Below are 25,073 nucleotides of genomic sequence, written 5' to 3'. Positions count from 1 at the left end.
GAACCAGCCAAAGGAAGTAGGATTCCTCCCCGCTATCCCCCGGGTGCAGAGGAAGCCATGTGCTGCCCCAGGAAGCGCTGTTGCCATAAGGGGCACTTCCAGGTGGGTGGCTGCAGCGAGCTTTGCCCTTCATGGCTTAGTTCATTATTTGATTCAAAATCATTGTTAGGACGCCCTTTCTGCCCCTCGACGAGTGCAACACAAACACCAGCCTACTCTGCCTGTGTCTGGGGTGGGCACGGCCACAGCGCTGGGCCTTGCAAGTCCCCGAGACACACGTGTCCGTGTCCCTGTTTTACAGAGGTGGTCTCAGCCATGCCGAGATGGGCAGGCACTTTTCCAAAGGTGCCCATTGATTTTACATCCCATCATCGCTGGGTGCCCAGCTTGAGCCACCTCGCAGGTGCCTGGTTTCCTGGAGCTGCCGAGCACCCGCCACCCTCCCAACATCGGCATCTTTACAGTGTCTCCATTTAGGCCAACAGCACTAGTCATGCTGGAAAATCTGGGCCACCGGCCTTAGCGCTGGGCCTAGACTCCTCAGTGGTGAGCTGGGATTTGAATTCAGCAGCTCATGACCTAGGTTTCACCCAGCAGCCTGCACTCCTCCCTCTAAGGAACAACCGCCCGAGGCCCCATGTGACTCTGAGGTGTCTACCCTGGTGTGTAAGCCCCATTGCAGCACAGAGAGCCGACGGCAGAAACCTTCTTACAGTACAAACCACGTGCGTCCCTTTAACACTCTGCTTTAGAGAGGCCAGTAAAGCCCCCGGGGCTGGGTCCCCGTGCCATGCTCCTGCAGGGGTGAGTGGAGAACACTGCTGGTGCCAAGAGGTGTAAATGACAAGTCAGGGTGCAGGGCATGGGAGAACCAGCTGACCCCAAGCAGCACCTTCTCCCCCCACCTCCACCTCTTCAGTCCCACCTGCCCTTCGCATGATGCTCCCGGGCCGCCGAGGCAGAGACACCAAGGCGAGATGCAGTTGGGGGATGTGTTTTATTCCACAAGCCAGGACACAGTTCCATTCAGCCCCTGTCTCCCATGCAGGGTTCTAGTTTCGTGGGATAACAGCCATGGCAAAAGGATGCTGGCAGCAGGTGGTACGGTACCCAAAGTGATTTCTCCTGGGAGCCAGGGTCCCTCTTAGCTCCATCAGGCAGTCACCACTGGGCAGGAAGCAGTAGGAGAGAATAACTTACAAGGAGAGTCCCTTCCTTGGCGTCAGCTCTCCAAAGGGCAGGTGGAATGGCCAGGGGTGTCCTGGGCACAGCGGTGGGTGGCAAGAGAGGCTGTGAGGGCAAGGTCTGTCCTGGGCAGGGCCTGTCACTCAAAGAAGAACATGCCAGGTGTCCTGTAAAGACAGTGGGGGAGTCCCAGCTGGTAACCATTCCCTCCTGGCAGGGAGAACGGGCTCCCACCCCACGACTCCTTCTGCTCCCCCTGCAGCTGGACGGCGGGTCTGAAGGGGGGCGGCTGGATGGGGGTCACGGGAGCTGTGCTCGGTGACGATGTCAAGAGGTGCTCCAGGGCCGAGTTGCACGCCCTCTCGTTCATGCAGAAGCTCAGCGCCTGCACCCGGCACTGGTAGTTCCCGCCCAATGTGTCAGAGCCCGAGCAGCCGAAGGAGCTGAAGACGGGCAGTGTCGGCTTGATATAGCTGTCGCCTTCGAAGGAGGGGAAGCAGGTTGGCGAAGGCTGCCGGCTGCAGGGCAGCGAGGGCTTGCTGGGCCCCAGCAGGGCTGGGAACACGGGGGCCACCTGGCTGAATTGCTGGGACAGCCCAATGGTGCACGCCCCAGACTCCTTACCCTCCTGTTCACTGTCGGGAGACACAGTCAGGGCTGGTGTGGCTTGAGGCGGTTCCTTGATGTCCCTGGTCAGCTGGGGGTGCTGTTGGGTCACTCGCTCCCCCGGGGCAGTGTATGGGGGCTGAGCTAGCTGGATGGGGGGCTGAAGCCCCCCAAAGACAGTCTCCTTCAGCCGGGGGCTCTCTTGCCCCTGGGTCTCCAGCAGGCGCCCCTCGAGGCCAGGGTAGCAAGGCTGCTTCTCAAAGAGCTGGGGTTTGGGCTCCGGCCCCTCCAGCGGGTACAGACACGCCTGCCTGGGTTTCTGCAGGTATTTCCTAGTGGTCAGCAGGCTGGCCTGGCCTGGCTGCTCTGGGCAATGGATGCTGGGCTCCTTGCTGCCCTGGCCACACTCCTTGGTACCCACGTGGACATCCAAGGTCAGCACCTGTCTCACTCCCGTCTGCCCCCCGCACGAGCTGAGCACCTGGCTGGCGGGAGCAGGGGAGGAGTAGTTGCTCTCTGTCTTGATCTCCTCGGCCAAGAGGGCCAAGGGCTGGGGGTGCTGCCGGGCCCGGTACTTGGGCGGTTTCTTCCGCGCCCCCTCCGCCTCGCCCTCCGGCGCCTCCCGCAGGCCGCGCTTCCTGGTGAACCGGCGCCGGCGGCGCAGGAAGCTGCCGTTCTCGAACATGTTGTAGCAGTCGGGGTCCAGGGTCCAGTAGTTGCCCTTGCCGGGTTTCTTGTCGTCCCGGGGCACCTTGACGAAGCACTCGTTGAGCGACAGGTTGTGGCGGATGCTATTCTGCCAGCCCTGCTTGTTGTCCCGGTAGAAGGTGAAGCGGCCCATGATGTACCGGTAGATGCCGTTCAGGGTGATCCTCTTCTCCGGGGTGCTCTGGATGGCCATGGTGATGAGTGCAATGTAGCTGTAGGGGGGCTTGGTCGCCTCGCCCATCTGGGTGGGAGCCCCGCTGCCTGCACTCGGCCCACTGCTCTGGGGTGGCTCAGAGCTGGGGTATGGAGCTAGCACCATCCCCAGGTTGCCGCAGCCTCCTTGGTCACAGACGGAAGGCAGGATGCGCAGAGAGGAGGCAGGGATGGGATATTCCAATTGCATCCTTCCCGGACAGGGATCCCTCCTGTCCCGTCCCGTCCCGTCCCGTCCAGAGCAGCTGGCCGCTGCGAACTCCCAGCTCCGACTCCTGTGGAAACCCGGTTCCAACTCAGTTAAAACTCCACTGCAGCCCAGCCTCCCGCCTCTGAAAAAGGCGAAAGGGGGCGGAAAGTCCCTCCTCTTGCCCAGAGCGGCATGGGGGCCACCTAGGGCGGAGCGAGGGGCAGTGAGAGCTGATAATCCATCTCCTGTTCGTTCTCCGAGGTTCCTGAGCCAGGCGGCTGGGAGGAAACACAACCAGGCTGCTGGCCGATCTGGCGCACTCAGTACTGCTGTTCCCAGACAGAGTGGGTGGGAAGCAAGGGGTGTGGAAGGGACAGGGAGGGAGGGAGGTGGGAGCTCAGTACCAGGCTTTCTGTCCTCAGGGGAGCCCTGGGGCAAGGCAGCCTGGGTTTTGTGCCCGTGTTCTCTCTGTTCATCCCAGTCTCTGACCCTCACTCACACTCCCTCTTTCCAGGGATCTTAGGGCTCTTTATCTCCCTTCACCCCATCTTTTCTGGGGGTCTCAGATCTCCTGGGGATCTGCTCACCCATTTGCTCTCCCCAGCTACGTAAACTGGCTTTGTTAGCGAATGTTTAATGTCCAGTGCCCCCTACCTGCTCCCCCCCCCCCCGGCAAGGGAGACTTGGGGAGGGAAGAGAATGGTGTGGGGAGACTTTGGGTTTTTTTAGGGGATCCCCAAGGGGAGGAGGAAGGGGGTGCAGAGCTGGCAGTCACCTGGCTGGTTTTTGACCAGCCTGGCTGGTTTTTCTGTGCCCAAGCCGCTTGCCAGTCGGGGGACGTGGCGTGCCAGGTTTTTTGTTACACACAGAGGTAACTTGGCAGCTGGCCACATGCATTACAGCGGTGGGCACACCCGGGTCCAGGGGCTGGGGACCGGTTTGGGGTGAGGTAGACCCATTGCCCAGGGGTGGGGCTTGTGGACAGTGGGGTCAGGCTTCTGGAGAAGTGCTGTGGGGGGAGGGAAGGTCAGGTTGGGTGTGAGGGGGCATGGCCAGTGGCCTGTTTTTCTGTGCCTGGGAGGTGGCACCTGAGATCAAGGCAAGGCAGGGTAGGGGGAGGCTGCAGGTGTGGGGTAGGCAGAGTGTCACCATGCACCGGGCTGCTGAGGTCACTGGCGCCCTTGGTAAGAAGGAGCTAGTTTGTCCTGGCAGAATAAACTCCTCTAGGCTCCTGGCTCCCTCTGGCGGAGACTTGGGATATTAATAACAGTAGCATTGAGCCCTTCCCTGGGTAGACTTTACAAAGGATAACTACTGAAGTATCATTATCCCCATTTTACAGATGGAGTGGGGAAATGACACAGTGGGCAGTGCAGTGATTTGCCCAAGGGAACCTAGCAGGCCAGTGGCAGAGCCAGGACTTGACCCTAGACTGGGACTCAGTTGTGCTCAATCCACTAGGCCATGCTGCCTCCCAATCCCTGTTTCTGAGGCCTGGCTCCCTCCCACCTCACTAACCCAAGTGGCTGCTCTCTGCAGCCAGTCCCCGCCTCGCTCTGGGCCAGGTGCTGTCCCCAGGGCAGTCTGGTTCTCGTGTCCGGTAGCCCAGGCCCTGGCTTTGGAGCCCTTTGGGGGAGCATGCCCACTGCCCAGAGACCCCTTTGCAAGGAGCGCTGGTGATTTAACAGCAGGGAGTAGGCACCGGGGATGCGCCCGGCTGGCACTGGGCACCCTGGTGCAGTGGGGTTTTCTCTCTCTGTTGCTCACCCAGCTGTTTCCTGAGGTTTATGCTTCTCGTTTTCCCTGATTTACTCTCCACAGGGTCTCCTCGCTGTGCTCACCACGAGACTCTACCTGTGGGATAGCATCTGGGGGCCTCCCACCCTCTGACAGGCTCAGCCCTGCAAGCACAGCTGTGCCCATCTCTGGGCACTCTTGTGGAAGGAGTCAGTGACAGCCTCTCCCAGGGAGTGAATCTCAGGGCAAGCTCTTGCGGTCACACATTCCTGACTTTTCTAGCATTTCCCTGGTGTTGGGCCAGGTCCTGTCCAGGGCCCAGCTAACCCCACCGCTGTGCGGCTGGTGCCTGGCAGTCAAAGGAGAAGGGACGGGGGAACGAGTGCAGTGCCTTGTGGGTAGGCTGGAGAATGAGCGAGTGATAGGATGGAGAGGTTGGAGGGGAGGTGTGTGGAGGCCCCGTGAGTAGGACAGCAGGTGACGCGTGTGTGACGAAGTGGGACTGTTCTTAATGTTTCCTCTGAATAGTGTGGGGGTGCCTCAGTTTCCCCTAGGCAGTTCTTAAGTATCTAGGTGGTGGGGTAAGGGTGTATGATCACTGCAGAGCCCTAGAGGGCAGGTGTGTGCAGGGGTCTGAACACAGAGAATGGCTGACACCCTGTTTCCTGACCACTGATGGCCTGGGCCCTTCCCCGCTGCAAGGTGAGAGATAAAGGGTTGGAGAACAAAGGAATCAGGTGACTTCCTGGCTCGGGAAAGGAATGAAGCCCAGAGGAGGAGAGGCTGGAGGGAGTTTTCAGTTTGGGGCTGGCTGGGACATGGAGTGAAGGGCAGACGTGGTTGTCTGGCTCACTGCCCCCCAAAATGGACCCAGCTGAGGGGTCCTGTTCTCTGCACCTACAAGCTCTGTTTTAGACCATGTTCCTGTCGTCTAATAAACCTCTGTTTTACTGGCTGGCTGAGAGTCACGTCTGACTGCGGAGTTGGGGGGCAGGACCCTCTGGCTTCCCCAGGACCCCACCTGAGCGGACTTGCTGTGGGAAGCGCACGGAGGGGCAGAGGAGGCTGAAGGCTCCGAGGTCAGACCCAGGAAGGTGGAAGCTGTGTGAGCTGTGTGTCCTGAAGACAGGCTGCTCCCAGAGAGGAGACTTCCCCAGAGTCCTGCCTGGCTTCATGGGGAGCAGTTCCAGAGCACCGCCCGGGGACTCCGTGACAGCATGGCCGGGGGAGCTGAAGCGAAGGTGAGCGGGAGCCCGGATGGAGAGGGAGGCCAGGCGTGCAGGACAGGGACGAGGGCTGCCCCACAGGCAGCGTGTTAAGACTTGGCCTGGAATGCAACGAGCCCAGCAAGCCGCTGCTCTGCCTCTGGGTTGTACAGCAGGGCCAGGGGCCAAGGCGCCTTCGCTCCCCTGGGAAAGGACACGAGCAATCCAGGGCAGAGCCAGGTGCTCGCAGAGCTCCCTCAGGGTTGAAGTTGATGAAAACAGGAGGGGGCGCTCTCACTGCGGAGGGGGTGAGTGCTGCTTACCCAAGGCAGGAGGAGGAAGGGGTGCTCCCTTGTGAGCTGCTCGTCACCCCCGCTGCCCGCCCCCTCCCCAGAAAGTCTCCCCAAGGCCATGTGGGGGAAGGGGGAGGACCCTTCTCTGCGAACCTCCACTCTCAAATTCACATGCTGGCTGTTGCAAGCCAAGAGGCGTCTGCTGAGGCGAAGCCAAGCGTGCTGCCTAGGCTACACTCAGGCTTGAGCCGGCGCGCCCCCCTCCCCTGTCTAGCCCCTGCTCTGTGCCCCTCTTGGCCAAGCCCAAGAGCAAAGCTGAAATACACTGGGGGGGAACTGGCTCCTCTGGTGCTGCCCTTGGGCTTGCAGCTGGGGCTTTGACATGCCTGTGACCTTGCCTGGGAGGAGGAGTCCCTGCAGCAGGCTCAGCCAGTAAGGATCCTGTGCCCGTTTTCAAAGCGCTTTGCAAAGGGCGTCCAATCAACCCAGTGATCGGGGAGGCAGCAATGTCCCCTTGTTACAGATGGGGAAACTGAGGCACGGAGCAGGGATGTGACACACTCAAGGGCACACTGTCACTACCAGGGCTGGGGTTAGACATCAGGAATTCACAGCTTCCAGGCCCAATCCATGCGCCGACGCCAGCCTCTCACCACAGAGGATGGAGCCATCCCAGGAGCTGGGCACTGAACCACCCAACTGGGCACAGGGCACCTCAGAAAGTTTCTTCAGGCCATGTCCCCAGGTGGCGAAGAGGAGCCCTAGGCCACCCCGGCATTGATCCCAGGAACCTGGCAGAGGCAGGCCAAGAGAGCGCACTCATCTCCCAGCTGGGAGAGCCAGGCCTGTGATCCCCTGGGGAATGAGCCCCCACTTTAACCTCTCCTCAGACCCTGAGCTAATGGCTGCTGTGGCCCAGCTGCTCCTGCCTGCTCTCCGCTAGATGGCACCTACCAGCCGCAAAGCCACTGCGGGGAACTCCCTCTCCTGATCAGCCAGTGCCTTCAGCAGGGAATTTCAGTGCAGCTGCTCGGGGCTGAACGCACCTTCCCTGTGGCACCAGCAGGGGCTACTGGGCCCTAGATTCAGTTTGGAGCTATTGCTCCCCAGCCCGGGGTGGGGGAATAGAGGTAAGTTTTACTGTCTCTGTTTTACTTTATTGTCATCAGCTGCTCTGAACCCACTGTCCTGCCCTGAGCTCTGTGCTACTGACCCAGAGCGGTTTTATTCACAGCCATTTCGGAAGGGCAGGTTTCTAGGGTCACAGAACTAACCATCACCCTGCTTCAACCAGAGACATAAAATCACAGTTGCCAGGGTACACAAATCAACACTTCTTCTGTATCAGCGTAACCCGCCATGTCCCAAATCCCGTGTCGTATTCCAGCAGAGCAATGTCACAGCTATCCTGCCACACATTAGTCTGGGCTGACGTCCCCATGCCTGAGCTCCGGATAAAGTTCATGCTCCCCCCAGAGAGGGGCTAATGCCAATAGCTCTACAGGGCCGATTCCAGGGTTACCGCTGTCGATCTATCCCAGGCTCTAGTCCTTATGTGCAGAGGCTGGCTGGGTCACTCCATGCTGTGTTATGCAAGGCTACTCCCGGGTTATAGGGCCTCCATTAGAGACAGGGCTAGTGGGGGGGGTGTGAGGTGGGCACGATCTTTTCCACGCTACACGAGCTCGAGTGTGAGTGGGGTCGAGGCACGTCTTCCTCTACCAGGGGCTCAGGGCTGGCACAGCTGTTTCAGGATCTGGGTGATGTGGCTGGAAGCATCAGTGGCATGCAGCTGTGAGGAGTCGCGCTGTGACAGTGGCCCCATGCGCTGGGCATGAAGGAAGAGCTCCCGTGCAAACACTGGCTCAACCTGCAATGCAAGGGCGCAGTTGGGTCATTGCAGGCAGACAGGCCCTGCAGCACACCCCGGTCACCTCCCTCACTCCCCGGCACTCAGTGGCTGCCTCGTTCTAGCACGCACCGACCTGGCGAGCTGAGTGTGCACTCCTGCATGCCCAGCACACGGTGTGCTGGGGTCTACGAAACCTCTGGGCGGCCGGAACTCAGGCTTCCTCTCCAGCCAGCCAGCATGCCCTGCAGCAGCCTGTGTCGGAGCTGCCGGGTGCCGGGTGCTGCTCTACCCTGCTTTGTTCCAGGGCTCAGGAGCATGATTTAAAAAGTAAAACTATTTCCTCATGTTTATTTCCCACCCCCCACTGTTCCTCACACGTGCTTGTCAACAGCTGGAAATGGCCCACCTTGATTATCACTACAAAAGGTTTTTTTTCTCTCCTGCTGGTAATAGCTCACCTTACCTGATCACTTACAGTGTGTACGGTAACACCCATTGTTTCATGTTCTCTGTGTATATAAATCTCCCCACTGTATTTTCCACTGCATGCAACCGATGAAGGGAGCTGTAGCTCATGAAAGCTTATGCTCAATTAAATTGGTTAGTCTCTAAGGTGCCACAAGTCCTCCTTTTCGATTTACAACCCGCCGCTCAGGGCAATGGGGGACAGCCGTGGAGACTTGGTTAGTAAAGAGCTGACGAGAGGGAGCCCGAAGGAGAGAACTGGCAGCCCATGTTCCTCCCCCACAGAGGCGCCGACTCCGGAGCTCAAGCACCATGGGAAAACATAGGGGGTGCTCAGCACCCACCAGCCACAGTGGCTCTGTGGCCCCAGGGCTGGTCACTGATCAGTGAGCGGCTGGTGGGGCGGTGCCCGGGGGAGGGGTGGAGAGGAGCTAGAGGTGGGTGGGCGGGGTGGAGACCTGGGAGGTGGAGCCAAGGCAGGAAGAGGCGGAGCAAGGGCGGGGCCTCAGGGCAGAGCAGGAGAAAATGAAAGTATGGGCTTGTGCCCCACCCCGGAGTTCACAGGGGCCATGTGACAGACCCCGGACAAACAGCCAGCCAAGTCCAGCAGAACCCCCACGGCTGCCCCAGATACTCACATGGGCCATGATGAGCTTCTGAAAGTTCTGGCTTGGGGTGGGGGGATACTCCTCTCCGAAGCACAGGCGGATCTGATACTGGGGCATGGGCTCCCCACGACTCAGGTAGCTCCGTAGTTCTGAAACCCACAAGCATTTCCAGCCATGACTTGGCGCGCTCTCAATAGCCTGGCACACGCGGCCGGGGCTGGGCAGACCCTGCCCAGGGGGCTGATGGAGACACGACAGTCCAAAGGTCTGCACCGGGGGAGCACCCTGCAAGGTCACTGGATCTTGGGGCACAGAGAGATTTCACTGGGTCATGCACAGTCCTCAGGGGGAAGGCATGGATCTCTTCGAGGGAGGGAGGGAGACAGCAGCAGGGGTGGGACTCATGCTAGTCCTCTCCCTGGGCCGTAGAGCCAGCGGGCTCCTTACAACTCCCAAATGGGGGTCTCAGCGGGAAGAAACCCGTGGGTCATACTGGTTCATCCTGTCCGAAAGCTTTGACCTCCCAGGTCACTACAGGTTTGAGAGTAGCAGCTGTGTTAGTCTGTATCCGCAAAAAGAACAAAAGGACTTGGGGCACCTTAGAGACGAACCAATTTATTTAAGCATAAGCTTTCGTGAGCTACAGCTCACGGATGCATCCAATGAAGTGAGGTGTAGCTCACGAAAGCTTATGCTTAAATAAATGGGTTCGTCTCTAAGGTGCCACAAGTCCTCCATTTTAGGTCACTCCAGTGCATCGCAAGGCAACTCAGAACTCCCCGGCCCAGCACAGAGCGAGAACTCCTGCTCCTCAAACACGGGCTCTTAGCACTGGAGCCCAAGGAGAAATGCTGCTGGCAGAGCAGGGCACATAAGACACAGCTGAGTGGCTCTGATTCAACCCAGCACAGGCTCGCCAGGCACAGACATTCCAGCCAGTTCAGTCCCATATTCCCTGTTCTGTAACGTACTGGAGAACAAGCGTCTCCCAGGCCCTGGTCACTGAGGCAAAGAGCAAGTGCCCAGTGACTAGGGCAGGATGAGGTGGGCTGTATGCTCCTCTCTTCCCCATGCCCTTTGCCCAGGTCTCCCAGCCTCCCCGAGCACGTCACTGCCATGCCCTTGAGCTGCCCCCGGGCACGCTGAACGGGCACGTACGCTGCAGGAACTGCTGGGTGTCCAGGAGCTTGTAGGTTTTCTCCCGCTCCAGCTTGTTGGGTCGGTTGCTGTGAGGCGCCATGGGCCCGTTCCAGTATACCCTGCCCTGGCACTGCCGCTTCATGAAGACGCCTTCGGGGGCCACCCACAAGAGGACGCCCCGGTCCAGGTGGGGGAGAAGCCGTTCCAAGACGCCCGTCACGCCCGCCATCCTGCTGTCGCCGGTCAGCGGGCGGGGAGAGGGGAACTGGATCTGCTCCATGGAGGATGGGCCGTAGAGCCGCTCGTTGTCAGCCGGCACCAGGCGGTAGGTGATACGGCAGCCCTCAGCAGTGCGGGTGGTGAACTCCTTCACCAGCACGTCGCGGTAGTAGAGGCGGACATGCAGCCAGCAATCTGGGGGAGTGGGGGAGGGAAGAGGGGTCAGGAAGTAGGGAAGCTCCCAGGGACAATGGATGAAAGTTGGGGGCCAGTGGGTCGCAGGAACCCAGTATCTGGGTCACTGACACTCAGTCATAGCCAGGGCACTGAACGGGCCCCTCGGCCACTGATGGCCCTGGGCCCAGCTCCCCGGCTCAGACAGAGCCGAGCGACCTCCCGGCAGCAATCCCAGGGAACCACCTGGAGGCATGGACGGGGCTGGAAGGCAGCCCAGTGCTGCAGGGCTCTAGAGCGCCGGTTAACATCCCCTGCTCCACGCCGCCTCAGCAGCAAACCGCCCCAGCCCGCCGGAGGGGAACGGTCAGTGTGCTGTGCTGCGAGGAGCTGGGACCACATGCTCAGCGCTGCCCTGAACCATGGAGCAGGTCGGGGCCCTGCCCCCAGCTGAGCTGGGCGTTGCTCCTGGGGGGAGCTTGCAGCAGTGGAGGGTGGAGCGGGAGACCTGCCGGCTGCCTGCCTAGAGTTAGGCCAGGAGGTGTTGTGGAGGGGAGGAGGGATGTCAGTGCTGGGGCCAGCCCCTCCCAGACGTGGGCCAGGCCTCGGAGCTTAGGCACCATTAGCTGGAACGGCAAGCACCTGGTGCTGTGAGGGGCAAGTCCAGTTGGTAGGAAACCCAGCCGGGCCCAGCTTGCCCCGGATGTGAACACCCGCCCCCATGCGAAGGCAAAGCCAGGCAGAGCGGGATTTACACTCCCTTCCCGATTCTGGGCTGCTGCAGGGACCATCTGGTAAGTTAGAGCATCCCCAGGGTTGCGAGCTGCTGCTCGGTGTTTGTGTTGGGGGAAGGGGAAAATGAAGGGCAAGCCCCTAATTCCCCTGTGTGAACATGCTTAATTGAAAAACCAGAATGTGCCTCGGAAGGGACAGAAAGCCAGGGGTCAGCCCTTGATCCCATGTCCATGCTGGAGCCCTGGTAGGTGTGTGCACGTCTCTCCAGCCAGGACTGGGATCCCTATGGCAGAGCCCCACAGAACCTCAGCACCCAAACTGCAGGAGGGCACTTCAGTTCCCGACGGTCTGGAGATCCCGAGCCCCAGAATCCCAGTGGTGGGTGAAATTCTGGCCTCACTAAAGTCAATGATTTCAATAGGGCCAGGGTCTCCCTCTCTGCCTCCCTCCCCTGTGCAGCAGAGGGGGAGATCCTGGGCTGCCCCCCTCCCCTCCTCTACCTGAGTTGTTGATGTCTGCAGTGGGGACGTGATTGGAGTTGGGATCACCCAGCTGTGGGCTCTGCAGAAAGCGAGCATGTGTTGGGCTCCAGCCACAGAAAACCCCTTTCACCTGATACCCTAGGAACAAAACAGAAACCGAGCTTGCCAAGTTATCCACTCTCAGAGACGGGCCTGGGGCAGTCAGTCCAATGCCCTCTCTTTGCCTCCAGAGAGCAGGGGAGTTTCTCATGAGCACAGCACTTGTTATTGGGTGCCCCGGCTTTTCCCAAGGGTGGGGGCAGAGAGCCTGAGAACTGGTGAGCTCCTCTCTGGCAGTCTCTATGCCCGGCAGGAAAAGCCATCTGGGGAGCAGCGGAGCAGTGCTCAGAATGGCCCATGTTTCCATAGATTTGTGTCAAATCTCTTCTCTCTCCCACCCGTGCAGCCCCACAGAACAGAGTAAGTGTCTGGCTGGGAGAGGGAGAGCAGGATTTAGATGTTCGGTCTGTTAGGCAACTGGGCAACAAACGCCCACGCCTGTAACTCCCTCCCTGTTCTTCCTCTCCCACCCCTGCTGTACTTTCCTCAGCCATGTATGTGCCCGAGATCTACGGAGCATGGGGCTGCTCTGTCTGCATGCACCCGGCATTTCTGACAGCAGCCAGCAGGTTGATTATATGGCTCCCACAGGCAGCTGAAGGAGACTAACAACAGAAAATATTGTGCCCTTCATCCACGGAGCTCAAAGCACTTGCCAAACAGGGCTGGATCAGGGCCATGAGCGCCCTGTCACGAAGTCCAGTTGCACTCGTTATATGGAGGAGTGGAATGAGGCACCAAGAGGTGACTAAGTAACTTGGCCAAAGTCAAAGAGTGAGTTAGTGGCCGAGCTGGGAACAGAACCCAGGAGTCCTACCTGTGTTCTTGAGCTCCACTCATTAGACACACTCCCACAGAGGCTCTGAATCGGGAGCTGGAAACCCAGCCAGGCTGACAGCCCTTTGCTCACTGCTCAGGAAACTCTTAAAAGCCCCTTGAAGTAAACTGATCAAAAGCAGGTTTCCAGGTTCTGGCCAACAAACTACCCAGTTCCTTGTAACTCCGCTGCTCTTCACTGCAGAGCAGCTGTGTCCGAGGCAGTGCATGTCAGCGAGCGATGCCTGCATATGCTGCCGAAATTGTGCACCACAGCAAGTGTTACCCAGCATGTGCTGTAACGCAGTGGCTCTCAACCAGGGGTCGGAAGTACAGGGCCAGCATTAGGAGGTAGCAAGCAGGGCAATTGCCTGGGGCCTCATAGCACTGGGGGGCCTGTGAAGCTAAGTTACATGCTTCAGACCCAGGTAGTGGGTCTTGGGTTTCAGACAAGGCTCACAAGTGAAAAACTCAAGGCTCAAGTATCACTGAATAAGTGAAATGTACGTACGGTATTTATATTCCCATTGATTTATTTTATAATTCTATGGCAACAAAGAGAAAGTCAGCACTTTTTCAGTACTAGTGTGGCTGTGACCCTTTTGTATTTTATGTCTGATTTTGTAAGAAAGTAGATTTAAGCGAGGTGAAACTTGGGGGTGTGCAAGACAAATCAGCCTCCTGAAAGGGGTACAGGAGTCTAGAAAGGCTGAGAACCACGGCTATAACTAATAACCCAAGTCAGTGCAGGGAATGGCCGAGGGTATGTTTCTTTCCCAGACTGCTGACAAGAAGCACTGAGTAAAGTGAACCAATTTAGCTCTGAGTTGGGGCATCATCTGTTAGTGTAGCTAGCATCCTGGCTGGAATATAGTTACAGAGATGGGCAGAGCTACCATGGTTTCAGATCCGGACCCAAAGTGCAGGGGTACTTGGATCGCAGGTTCTGGTCTGTGCCCATGTCTCATAGTGACAGAACTCACTCAATTAAAGGGAACTCTGAAAAAGAGTAGGGGATTCCTGTAATCACTGGGGAACTAGAGGGTATCAGAAGCCACCCCAAGCCCTGGAGGAGTTTGGGCCCAGACTTTAAGGCTCAGGACCATCCCTGGTCAGAAGCAGTGAGGGGAGTGAATAAGAAATGAGTGAAACTAATCTTTAAAAAATCAAAAATAACATCTTTAGCAACTGCTCTCATGGGTACTGGTAAAGAGATGAGAGGCTGGGAATGGACAAGTCCCCTTCCTTACCCCAGTCTGCCGGATGGCTTGGTAAGTGGGAGACCAGCGGGACTGGAGAAGTCTGGCAGGTCTCCATCAGATCCTTCTTCCCATCCTCTTCCAAACCTGAGGACATGCTAGTCTGGGAGGAAGAGAACAGAACCCATGAGAACAGGACGAAGGGAGGAGTCAAGCAAAGACCTGGGAACCAGGTGACCTGAGTTCCATTCCAGGTTCTCTGGACAAATCACTTCCCTGCTGTCCATGCCTCAGTTTCCCATGTGTAAAATGATGACAGTCCTTGCCTACCTCAAAGCAGTGCTGCAAGGCTCTCAGCTAGATGTTTGTAAAGCTCTTTGAGATCCTTGGATAAAGGGAACTAGACAGGTACAAAGTATCATGAAATGAAAGTAGCCAGAGACCTGTGTGGGGACACCCGTAAAATACCAAGACTTGTTATCAAACCTGGAACCCATGTTCTCTGTGGGGCAGACAAAAGGAGGAAAGAGGACTGGACAAGAGAAAGGTCAGTGCAGATGATAACCTCAACCCACTCGCACCTTGTCTGGCCCGCAGTTAACTCCCATCTCCGGGTCCCCTGGGGCTGGGGGCTGGCTTGCCTGCTGTTCTTCTGGGGGAGGGGACTCCAGGCTGCCTTCCTTCTCTGCAGAGAGAACATGAAATCTGTTACTCGCCTGAGAGCAACAGAGCTGCTGCGAGAATACTTGCCCTCCCTGGGATCACTGCCCAGAAGAACACGACTTCATGCCCTTCCTTTCACTGCAAATTGTGGCTCCAGTAATTGCCTGGAGGAAATCAAACCCAGCACTTCCCCAGCTCCAAGCGACCTCGAATGAGCCCCGAAAAGCTGCGGGACGAAGTTTCCTGCAATGTGAACGTATTCTGTCTGCTAAGTGCTTGGCATTCCTGAGCTACGGGCATGCTCCTCGTAACCTGGACACGCTCCGTCTTCCCACAGCCGGCTCCAGGGGATGCTGAGCGATCGGAAGAGCCATGCTGTAGAATCAGGACACATTCCCTCTGCCAACGCCCACCCCAGTGGTAGGGAGGGTTTGCTGCTGGAGGTTATTTCCTTCCGAACTCGGCCATGCACCAGCATGGGTACTGCCCTGCCTACCTCCCGTGTGGTGCTGGGGATAAGAATGTCCCATTTGGCGTTTAACAGTTCCCATCCCTCAGGCCCAGACCTGGGTGCTATCTGGAAACAAACTAATTTCCCCAGGGCAGACTGGATCCTGGCAGAGGAGGGTTATTGGGAAGGGACCAGCGTAGGGAAGGGACCAGCGTAGGGAAGAGTGACTCTGGGTTTGTGGAACAGGAGGGGTGGGAAATGCTTCCCGAAAAGGAACAACAAGACTGTGGCTCCATCTCAAGTTGGAAGAGGCAACCTCCCTTCCGAGGTCCCAGGGACGCCATACCGGGGTCTCTGGCTCCATCCGATAGGATCTGGTACACTTTGTACGGCTCTGAGATGTCCAGCTGGCTTCTTTCGGGGACCTCCTGAAAATCAGTGCTTTTGTTCAGGGCGCACCGGAGGCGGGTTTTCCAGGTGGAGGGGTCTGCCTTTGTTCCTTCCTGGTACTTCCCCTTGTAGACAGCCCAGGCCTGCAATGCAAGGAAACGGGCAAAAGCTGCCCCGCACTTCACCCTGCAACCACGGGAGGTGCCCCCCCCCGCGAGACTCTTCTGGGCAGGCCCATGACCAGGCAGGTCACAGCTTAGCAGGTGCCTAGCACGGCGCAGGTGCATGCTGCCAGGCCTCCAGGAACAGCCTTTGAGAGAAGGGCACCAGCGCCCAGTCCGAGGGGCTGCGGTGGTGCCGGCCAGGGTGTGGATGGCAGGAGGGCTGGGGCGGTGGCAGAGAGCCGGGGCTGGGGGGCGGGCGGTGGGAGAGGCAGAGAAGGGAGGCGCTGGAGCTGATGGAGGGAAGGGAGGAGGGGAGCAGCCGCTGAAGCGTCTCACGCTGCGATTCACCCCACGCCCCAGAGCCTGGCTGCAGGCTCCGATCTCTTTCCCCGGGGACCTGCAGCGCGGCCCCCCGCCGGCCCCGCGGCTCCTGCCCGCCGCCCCAGGTGCCCGCCCGCTACCTTGAAGAGCGCCGCGTCCTGCTGCTGGCGATAGTCCTGCTTGGCGGCGTGTTTCCAGGGGATGCGGAAGATGGTTTTCTCGCGGTTCTCCCAGCGCAGCCCCGGGTACCTGCCGCTGTCGATCTGGGCGATAAGCCATTCCTTGAGCCGCATGTGGCTCCCTGTCTCCGCCATGTGGGCGGCCCTCGCCAGCCGGACCCTGCCTAGCGCCGGGGCCCTGCGCCTCTGCCCGCCAGGGCACTGCGCCCGGGGCTCTCCGCGGGACCCCAAAGCGCCCGGCCTGGACACCGGCTCCGGGCCCTGCTCTCTGCTCGCGCAGCTCCGCCCGCGACCACCCGGCTTCAGCCGGCGGCCCGAGGGCTGCTCGGCTGCCCCAGGCCCTGCCCTGCGCGCTGGCCGATGCCCGCGGGAGCTGCGGAGCCAGGCGGGCGCGGGGTGAAGCGCCCACGGGGTGCAGACACGAGCTGTGTCCCCGGAGAAGGTGCTGGAGCAGGCAGGACGAAAGCGAAAGAGCTGCGCCGGAGCGATTTCACTTTCTCTTTCCTGCGGGGGCTGCTTTCGGTTTTGTGTAAGGACTAAGGGGCTGGAGCCCCACGGCCCAGGGGATAAGGGGCTGGACCCCCCATCCCCAAGTAACATGGGTCAAGGAGCACGCCGCTTTCCCGGGACCGTGGAACAGGGGCCTCCAACCTCCAGGGGACTGGGATGGGGATTGTTCTCCACCAGGTGGCATGGGGCTGGCCAGGGCTGGATTACCCAATAGGCAGACTAAGCACCTACTTAGGGCACCAGCAAAGCAGGGGGCAGGAAAAAAAGTGAGACTTTTTTTGAAAAAAATTGATATTTGATATTTCAAAACAAGCATCGAAGTAATCATCATGGAAAAATCAGAACTTTGTTAGACTTCCTTGCACTGCACTACACACTCCTCCCCCGTTTTTCTGTTCTCTTTTACCACACAAGTCAAGCTCTCCAAGAAAAAGAATTGGATTTGAAAAGGTGTGCAGACCTCTGTCAATCATTAGGAGACCCCTTACACACTTTGAGGAATTCAGAGGAGCAGCCGTGTCAGTCTGTATTCGCAAAAAGAACAGGAGGACTTGTGGCACCTCAGAGACTAACAAATTTATTTGAGCATAAGCTACAGCTCACTGCATCAAATGCATTTGAGGAATGATTTTGAAAGATTTGAAGACCTATCAAAAGATGTTTTGCCTGATACTAACTACAAAGAAGCCCAGTCCCGCAAGCGAATCAGGAAAAAACAAGCAAATGATAGCAGTGCAACAGAAACAGCATTGAATCCTAGAGACAAATTTTGCGTATCTACTTAGTACACAACAATTGATACGCTTGAAGCTCATATGAAGAGGAGAGGTGAAGTGTACAAAGAAGTATCAAGTAGATTTTCTTTTCTAAACAATATGGACTTATCTGATGAACAATATTCACAAGGTTCCCAAAAGCTCGTTGACTCAGACTCTGCTGACTTGAACATGAATCTCTGTGGAGAAGTGCGGCAGTTCCACTGTTATGTGCATGCAAAGTTTAATGAAACAGGAAAAATGAAATTCAGTCACACTGATCTTCATGACACAATATTGAAAGGCGGAACACAATGTGTATTTCCAAATGTAGAGATTGCACGACGTATTTTTCTAACATTGATGATTACTAAGCTCTCTGCAGAATGCTCTTTTTCTCAGCTGAAAAGAACAAAAAACGCTCAGAGAACAACAATGTGTCAGGGCAGACTTGATTCACTTTCCCTATTGTGTATGGAAGCGGACATGGTTCGTCGAATCAGCTTCGATGAACTTATCCAGAATTTTGCAATCAGAAAATCTAGAAAGAAGCTGTTTTAATTTCAGCATACTTGTAAGTTTTGTGCCATTTCGAAAAATAAAATTTTATTTTACGGGATAGCATTGTTTTTATTTTGAATTACATATGAGGGGGGCACCATAATCTTTTCAGTGCTTAGGGCCTCTAAAGGTCTTAATCTGGCCCTGGGGCTGTCACTAGCCAGACAGCGACCCCTGGGTCAGGGCCTAGGTTCTAATGCCCACGATGTTAGCTCGGTCCATACCTTTGTGGCTGGGACCAGGGCAAGGCTCAGTTACTGCTTCCTGCCGCCTGTAGCGCTCAGGGGGGTGGGGAGCGCGGGTAGAACAGCACTGTCTATGCAGGGAAGGTCGCGGCCTGTGACAGCTCTTGAGGAAGAGCCTGTCCTAACCCCATCCACCAACCTGAGTAGAGCCTGGCAGTGTAGCAGTCTCTCCAGGGGCTACCAACAATGGGTTGCCTGCTAGCTGTGGGTCTTTAAGAACAGGTGGGAGGACATTGCATGGCAACCATATGGAAACCTGGACCCAGACCTGGTTGTTGCCTGGGTCCAGGTTTCCCTGTATTTCCTGCAGCTCCTTGCTGAGGCTGAAAGCCAGAGGTGCTGGGTTATTATTGGTCTTCTCCTGTGAACAATCAGCTTTTTCATTTTTTTCATTTTCTATGCAGTAAGGAAAATGCAGCTGGTTTGGCCCTGTGTCAGTCACCAGCCGCTCATTGTAAAGCTACCGTTCATCCCTGTCACCTTCGGAGTTGTCTTGCTCCCCCGCCCCCTAGCCTGAGGCTGTAACTGCGGTTTCAAAATGGGAAACAATGGAGCAAAATCTATAAATAAAAAGGTGACCTTGTCACTGTCAAGCAAGTTACCGAGAGACGGGTGCATTTGGGGCTATAGCTGGTAATTCGCTGACGTGAATCATTGAGCCATTTCCAGCTAGTAACTGGATAATAACGGAAGGAGCCTCCCGCTGAGCCATGGGCATGGACAAGCTCTGAAGGTCAGGCCTGTTTGCCCGTTACTAATGTGTTGGTAATGGAAATACGTTCAGGAGCTGGAAGATGACCAGTGCTGGGCCAGGCCAGCATATGGCATTGGCTGTGTCTTCATGGCCAGAAGCAGAACATTGCACAGTGAGAGAGCCCTGTAGTTTTTAGCTCGATGTAGCTAGTGTGACACAGCCATGCCCAGGTGGGTATATTGCTCCATGTCCAGCCATCTTCTAAATATTCCACCCAAGGGAGGACATGTGGGGTCTCTGCCTAAAGCTAAGTCCTGGGCATTGCAAGAGGTTTGCTAGAGGGAAACAGTTTGAGAGCCACATAACACGTATCAGAGTAGCAGCCGTGTTAGTCTGTATTCGGAAAAAGAAAAGGAAAAAGTGGAAAATTTTCCACTGAATGCATCCGATGAAGTGAGCTGTAGCTCACGAAAGCTCATGCTCAAATAAATTGGTTAGTCTCTAAGGTGCCACTAGTCCTCCTTTTCTTTTTACATAACACGTAGAATATTATGTTCCAAATCCACTGGGAATGCAACCTGTCACCTGACGAGAGGGAGGCTGAGAGCTGACCCAATCAACATGGGAACAGTGAGCACCCGTGGAGACAGCCTGTATTTACTGTCTCAGCAAGATGCAGGCTGGAGGGTTTACAAAGACAAATGAACCCCACGAGAGTTCTAGCTGGAGTGGGGCTACCTGGGCTAAGAGACAATAGTTGTGATTGTGTAAGAGCACCGGAAATGGCCCAAGTGGTTTCAGTTACAGAGGAGTGACTTGACCAGCCGGCGCTGTCTCATGAAAGTTGAGTCCTAGCTTCTGGAACTAGAACAATGCTGCGAGAAATGACCCGTGGGTGAGAAATACCTCGTCAGACAGGAAGGTAATTTGTTATGAAGTACTGGCTACAGCTTGCAGTTTACGTTGTTCTTGCCCCGTACCCTCATGTTTCCAAGTCCTTCTCCTTGCTTTCAGCTGAATCTCTATTTCCAGCTCTGTTAAATGGTCCAAGGATGTCTGTCTGCCCTGGCACTTCACAGCCCTCATCATTTTCGGTAAGACTCGCTGGCCCATTCAGTCCTTGAGCAACACCATCACCACTTAGTGCTGGTTCTGATGCTGGTTTGTGTGAGGTGGACACTTTGGCCCATAGAAATTTGTCAGAGCTCCACCAGACTCATTTGGCACAGCCCCGTGACAGGGTGCGCTGACCCCTGCTGGAGCAGGGAAACAAGGGGTTAATTCCCAGCAGGGCCTGGCCTGGAACCTGTTACTTGCCATTTGGTGTGAGAAAGCTTTCAGCTGGTGGGCATTTAACCAGGAACAGGATGGAAGCGAGGGAAGAGCTTGCTCAGAGGGGAAGGGGACTGGACAGGAACAAAGCCAGAAGACCTGGCATGTCCCAGGACTGGACTCTCCCTGGAGAGGCTGCAGGTGAGAGGCTCAATCGCGGGTTCTGTTTGTTGGAAAGGCTGGAAGGAGCCTGCCAGGGCGGTTGCTGGCCTTTGGGGGCTGGGGCTGTAGTTTTTCTTGGGGTGTTTGTTCTGTCCTTACTGGGGAGCCAGATGCTGCCATTCCAGGGAGCCCTGCTCCAGCCCTCAGAGTGGCACATTTTAGTCATCACCAGCAACCGAGAGGCCAAAGGCTCGTGTCCCGCTGGTGCCCAGCAGGGAAGTGCCATTTCACGTCTCTGCCTGACCCGGGCCTGGCTAGATGCTTTTCAGTTCTGAGTAAGAGAAAGTAGCCTGAGGTCTGAGGGGGAAGGTGTGGGGCTCCTGAAACCCAACCAGCTCATTTCAATGGAAATCATTGAAATGAATAAGCCATGGCATGCCCAGGCTGACTGACACCCTTGTGTTCCCCCATCTGTCCCCATGTGCCATAGACTCCAGGGCTCTGTTGATCTGGCTTTGGGGGTGCTATAGAGACCACTGGGCTCTGGAGACACTGAGACCTGCCCAGCCTGCTCTCTGGGGCCCCTGTGCATAGCTATGGGTGCTAATTGTGCTTGGGTTAGCAATGGGCCTCCCCATGCTGTTTAACTGGGCCTGACCCTGTGCAGTGTGGAGAAGGGGCAATGAGCCTCTCTGCAATGGACCGTGCGGATGGACCAGCAAGAGACACCCCCACCCCCGGACTTCAGTAGGCTTCAGTGCTTCTTTGAAACATCTTTAAGTGCCAGGGGACCTGTTCAATCAGCCCGGCCTGTGCCATCATTAGCTGCCTCCCCTAAGGGAGCGAGACTCCTCCTGGGTCAGGTGGCAGCATGATGAACTCCTGGGCCTCACAGAAGGGCCGAGAACTCAGTGTGGGGCAGGAACCCCAGAGAGCAAGTTTAGCCTGGGAGTCAGCGTTCTGTCCCAGAACAGAGAGACTTCACGGGAGCCCAGGAGGCTGGGTAGTAGGGGGAAGAACTTTGTGTTGGTCTGGGCTCTCGTTACGTGAAAGGAGTTAAGTTTTAGTGATTTGGCTGAAGGGCTGAGCCATGGCACCAAATCAAGCCTGCGTGGGGAAGGCTGAAGGGCCCCGCCTGGGAGGAGAAAGCTGAGGCAGGGAGTGCCTGAAGCGGCCCTACAAGGCAGGTGGGCCCTAGGACTAGGGTGACCAGATGTCCCGATTTTATAGGAACGGTCCCGATTTTTGGGTCTTTTTCTTATATAGGCTCCTATGACCCCCCCCATCCCTGTCCCGACTTTTCATACTTGTTGTCTGGTCACCCTACCTAGGATGGATGCCCAGGCAGACGGGATATGTTTCTGGAGCCCTTGCCACCTCTCTGGCAAGCCAGAGTGTTTCTGATCTGTTCCAGCAGGATGGGTATTGTACATGGGACACTGCTGAGCCAGAGTGATCACTCTCCTTATGGAGTGGGCCTGATCTGGCACCTCCACCCAATCCCACTGAGAGTCAGCTGTACCCCTGCCTGCCCCCCAGGGCCTGCTCCAGCTCCTCTATTTAGCAAAGGCCAGGGGAGCTTTCTATTGATATCAACGGGACTGGGCTCTACATTGCCATTGGTTTTGGATGGGTGTACCTGTGGGCAGAGCTAAGACCAAAGGATTTCCTGAAGGATTTGCCTGGCAACGAGGCAACTGCCCTGCAAGTGTCACAGGCCAGGATGCTTCAAATCCCCTACGAGTCACAAAAATGGGGCACTAGGAAAAGCAAATAGTAATAATGTGACAGGTTTCAGAGTAGCAGCTGTGTTAGTCTGTATTCGCAAAAAGAAAAGGAGGACTTGTGGCACCTTAGAGACTAACCAATTTATTTGAGCATGAGCTTTTGCACTGAATGCATACGATGAAGTGAGCTGTAGCGCATGAAAGCTCATGCTCAAATAAATTTGTTAGTCTCTAAGGTGCCACAAGTCCTCCTTTTCTTTTTAGTAATAATGTGGAATCCCTCCCACCTTGGTCTGGCATCTCGGTGCATTGTGTATCTCGATTGCAAGCTGTCTGGGGCAGGGGTCTTGGCTTTATGCTGTGATGTACCTAGCACATCCTAGCCACTGTACAGACACTGAATAAAGGCACCACTTTGGAGCCTGAATGTTTTGCCCTGCAGAATCTGCTGCTGCCATGGTGCTGCCCCCTAGGGACGTGGCAGATGTGCATTTCAGGGGGCTTGAGGGTGAAACTTCAGGTTAGGATCAATCCACTGTCACAGAGGATAAATGTTTGCAGGCAAAGCTTGCGCTAGTGACGGAAGGCAGGAGCCTCCTCACTGTTAATTTCTGCGTGCACGCTCACTCTGTGTCACACGGCGCATGGGGAAGCTTTCGCTTGCATGAATTGGTTTCGAGGCTGTTGGGTGGGGGAACTCGAGCAGCACAGGAAATCACTCTTCTTACCGCACTCACTACGGAGGGGAATTCCACCAGGCTGGTCTCTCTGACGCAGAGAAATCTCAGTTTGACTCAGGCTAGGAGCCAGTGTCCCGGCCAATTTCCAAGAAAGGAAGAACAGGCTAAGAGGGAGGTGACAGTGATGTGTATGGGTGGTGGGCAAGCATGGCTTTTGACTCCAGCATGGTAACACTTTACCCAGGTAGCTGGCATGAAACACTGCTCTCTCCTCGACAAGGGCAATTCAGACCACTTCATTCCATTGAAAGGGAGTCAGTGAATTCATCATGTCTATTTCACTGAAGAAGCACTTATGTCTCTCCACCTCTCCTGTGAAATGTACCGTGAAGACCTCAAGGCATTAAACACCCCATTCCAGTAGCCTCCATAGATCAAATCCAGAGGCCAGGGGATAATCTGAGCCCATTAACTTGTCCTCCAGCCACATATAATTGCGGAGCGTTTCATACTGTACATGTTCTTATCAGCCAGGGATTTCATGTGTTCTCCTAATAGCTGAGGCTGTGACATACTGAACAGGAGAGATCTAATTATCCCTGGTCTGGATTCCTAGGCAGCATTGCTCTATTCATTGCAGGAGGAAAGTGGGGCTGCGTAATAACCCTTATACTTTGTATGCTAATGAACTAGTGTTGCAAAAATGGAGTTCAATATTAACCCACAATTAATCCTGCCCTCAGCTGCACTTCAAATACACAAAATCACATCTACAAATATAAACACATTTCTGCTTTACCAGCGAGGGCTGGATTTTAATAGTTTAGGTGAATACTGCGTGCACAAAATATGCCTAATTGGTAACTGTGTTTGACACTTTTGCATGCAAACTAGGAAAGTGCATACGCAAATACATCTGCTTAGTTATATGTGTGCAGCTACCTGATCCAGGTGTGCAGCTGCATTATGCATAAGTTAGGTGTGCAATTGCATATACACCTCTGTGTCTTCACTGGCTGAAAATTGGGGCCTGAAACTCTATAACTGGCCAAGTAAAGCAAGTTCTACGCTCATCTCAGTGGCATTTCTGCATCTGTAACATGAGAACTCCTGACAACTGCATCTGATCAATTCCAAAATTCCAGGGAAAGTTCTAGGCATCCATGGGCAGAACCCTATTGATTTTAGTCACAGTCGGAAAACCAGGGGAAATGGTGAACACGCTGCACCCTTTGCATCAGGTTAGCACACTCATCAGCTTCAAATAGGTCTGTTAATCGACTATAAAGCAAAGTACTAGGTGATGGTAGCCATTCACACCTTCTAGCATGATGGTCCCCCTCCTCTCCCCCCAGTTATACTCTAGTTCAAACCGAAATTAATTCAGGGAAGTCCAGTGTTGCCAGCTCTCATGTTTTAGTCATGAGTCTCATGATAATTATTGTTTTCCTTAAAGCCCCAGCACCTAGAGTCAAGTGGGTCTGGGATGACCTCAGCCTTCATTCTTAAAGAAAAAGTAAGTTTCTAGCCCTTGTGGCTGTGGAGAAAGCTCCAAAATGTGACCCCAGGGCACCCTACAGGCTCAAAAAGCAGAAGGCAAATAATAAGAACCCCACATCTAGTATGGTTACATAATCTCAGGATTTTTGGTGAGCCTGAATCATGATTTTTGAACATGTGGGGCTGGCAATCCTGGAAGTCCTGTATAACACAGGCCATAGAAGGTTAGACTAGATGATCAGAGTGATCCCCTTGGACCTTATAATTTATGCATTTCAGCTCAGCCCATCATCCCAATGGGGTTTAACATGTTGACACCCTGAATGACTCCTCTCCCTACCCGAAAGAAACTAAATAATAATGGGGATCATGCAATGGCTCGCCTGGGAGAGTGTGGGACCCTGGCATGAGGAACATACCACCGCAGGCATGGGGGAATCTCTCTATGTACAAGTTATGAATTCTGGTTGATGCTTTGAAATTGCTGTAACATTGGATGCCTCCGTGCAAGTGGAATCCTCCATGTGCTGACAGGGCTGTGCCACAATATCTCCCAGTCCAGGGACAATGGAGGCTCATTACGCCTGGATCGCTCCCATTCCAGTGGGAGCACCTCAGAACAATGGGATGGCTGAAATCAGAGAAACCAGCCGGCCACGTTTGTCTGTGGAGCTGGAGTTTGAGGCCAAGGAATTTTCCCAGAAAGGGAAACCAAGAAACCAGGGAACCAAGAAACCACAACCATTAAAACCTCCAAAGGCTGAGGAATTGAAGAGGGGAACTCAGAGGAACGCGCAGAGACACAGGAAGTTTGGGTCAGTGGCTAGGAAGGAAGCACAGAGGGGCATGTTGAAGCAGAGAGGTCCCACGCAG

The 25,073-nt window shown here is 55.6% G+C and overlaps 2 protein-coding genes across 2 annotated transcripts; both read right to left on the bottom strand.

Annotated features, from left to right (window-relative positions):
• Positions 1-978: 978 nt before the first annotated feature.
• On the bottom strand, positions 979-3,146 carry FOXS1 (forkhead box S1). Its single transcript, XM_048819476.2, has one exon. The coding sequence runs from the start codon at positions 2,900-2,902 to the stop codon at positions 1,325-1,327; it is 1,578 nt and encodes a 525-aa protein (XP_048675433.2). The 5' UTR covers positions 2,903-3,146; the 3' UTR covers positions 979-1,324.
• A 4,126-nt stretch (positions 3,147-7,272) lies between these two features.
• On the bottom strand, positions 7,273-16,779 carry LOC125621986 (interferon regulatory factor 4). Its single transcript, XM_048819486.2, has 8 exons — positions 16,056-16,779; positions 15,387-15,573; positions 14,508-14,611; positions 13,978-14,089; positions 11,831-11,950; positions 10,221-10,616; positions 9,093-9,211; positions 7,273-8,007 (listed from the first exon to the last, which is right to left on the bottom strand). The coding sequence occupies exons 1-8, from the start codon at positions 16,692-16,694 to the stop codon at positions 7,867-7,869; spliced, it is 1,818 nt and encodes a 605-aa protein (XP_048675443.2). The 5' UTR covers positions 16,695-16,779; the 3' UTR covers positions 7,273-7,866.
• Between the last annotated feature and the right edge of the window lie 8,294 nt (positions 16,780-25,073).

The sequence above is a fragment of the Caretta caretta genome, chromosome 13 (genome assembly GCF_965140235.1).
Source record: "Caretta caretta isolate rCarCar2 chromosome 13, rCarCar1.hap1, whole genome shotgun sequence".
NCBI lineage: Eukaryota > Metazoa > Chordata > Testudines > Cheloniidae > Caretta > Caretta caretta.
The sequence above is the reverse complement of the archived record's forward strand: the minus strand, read 5'-3'. Positions and strand labels throughout refer to the sequence as shown.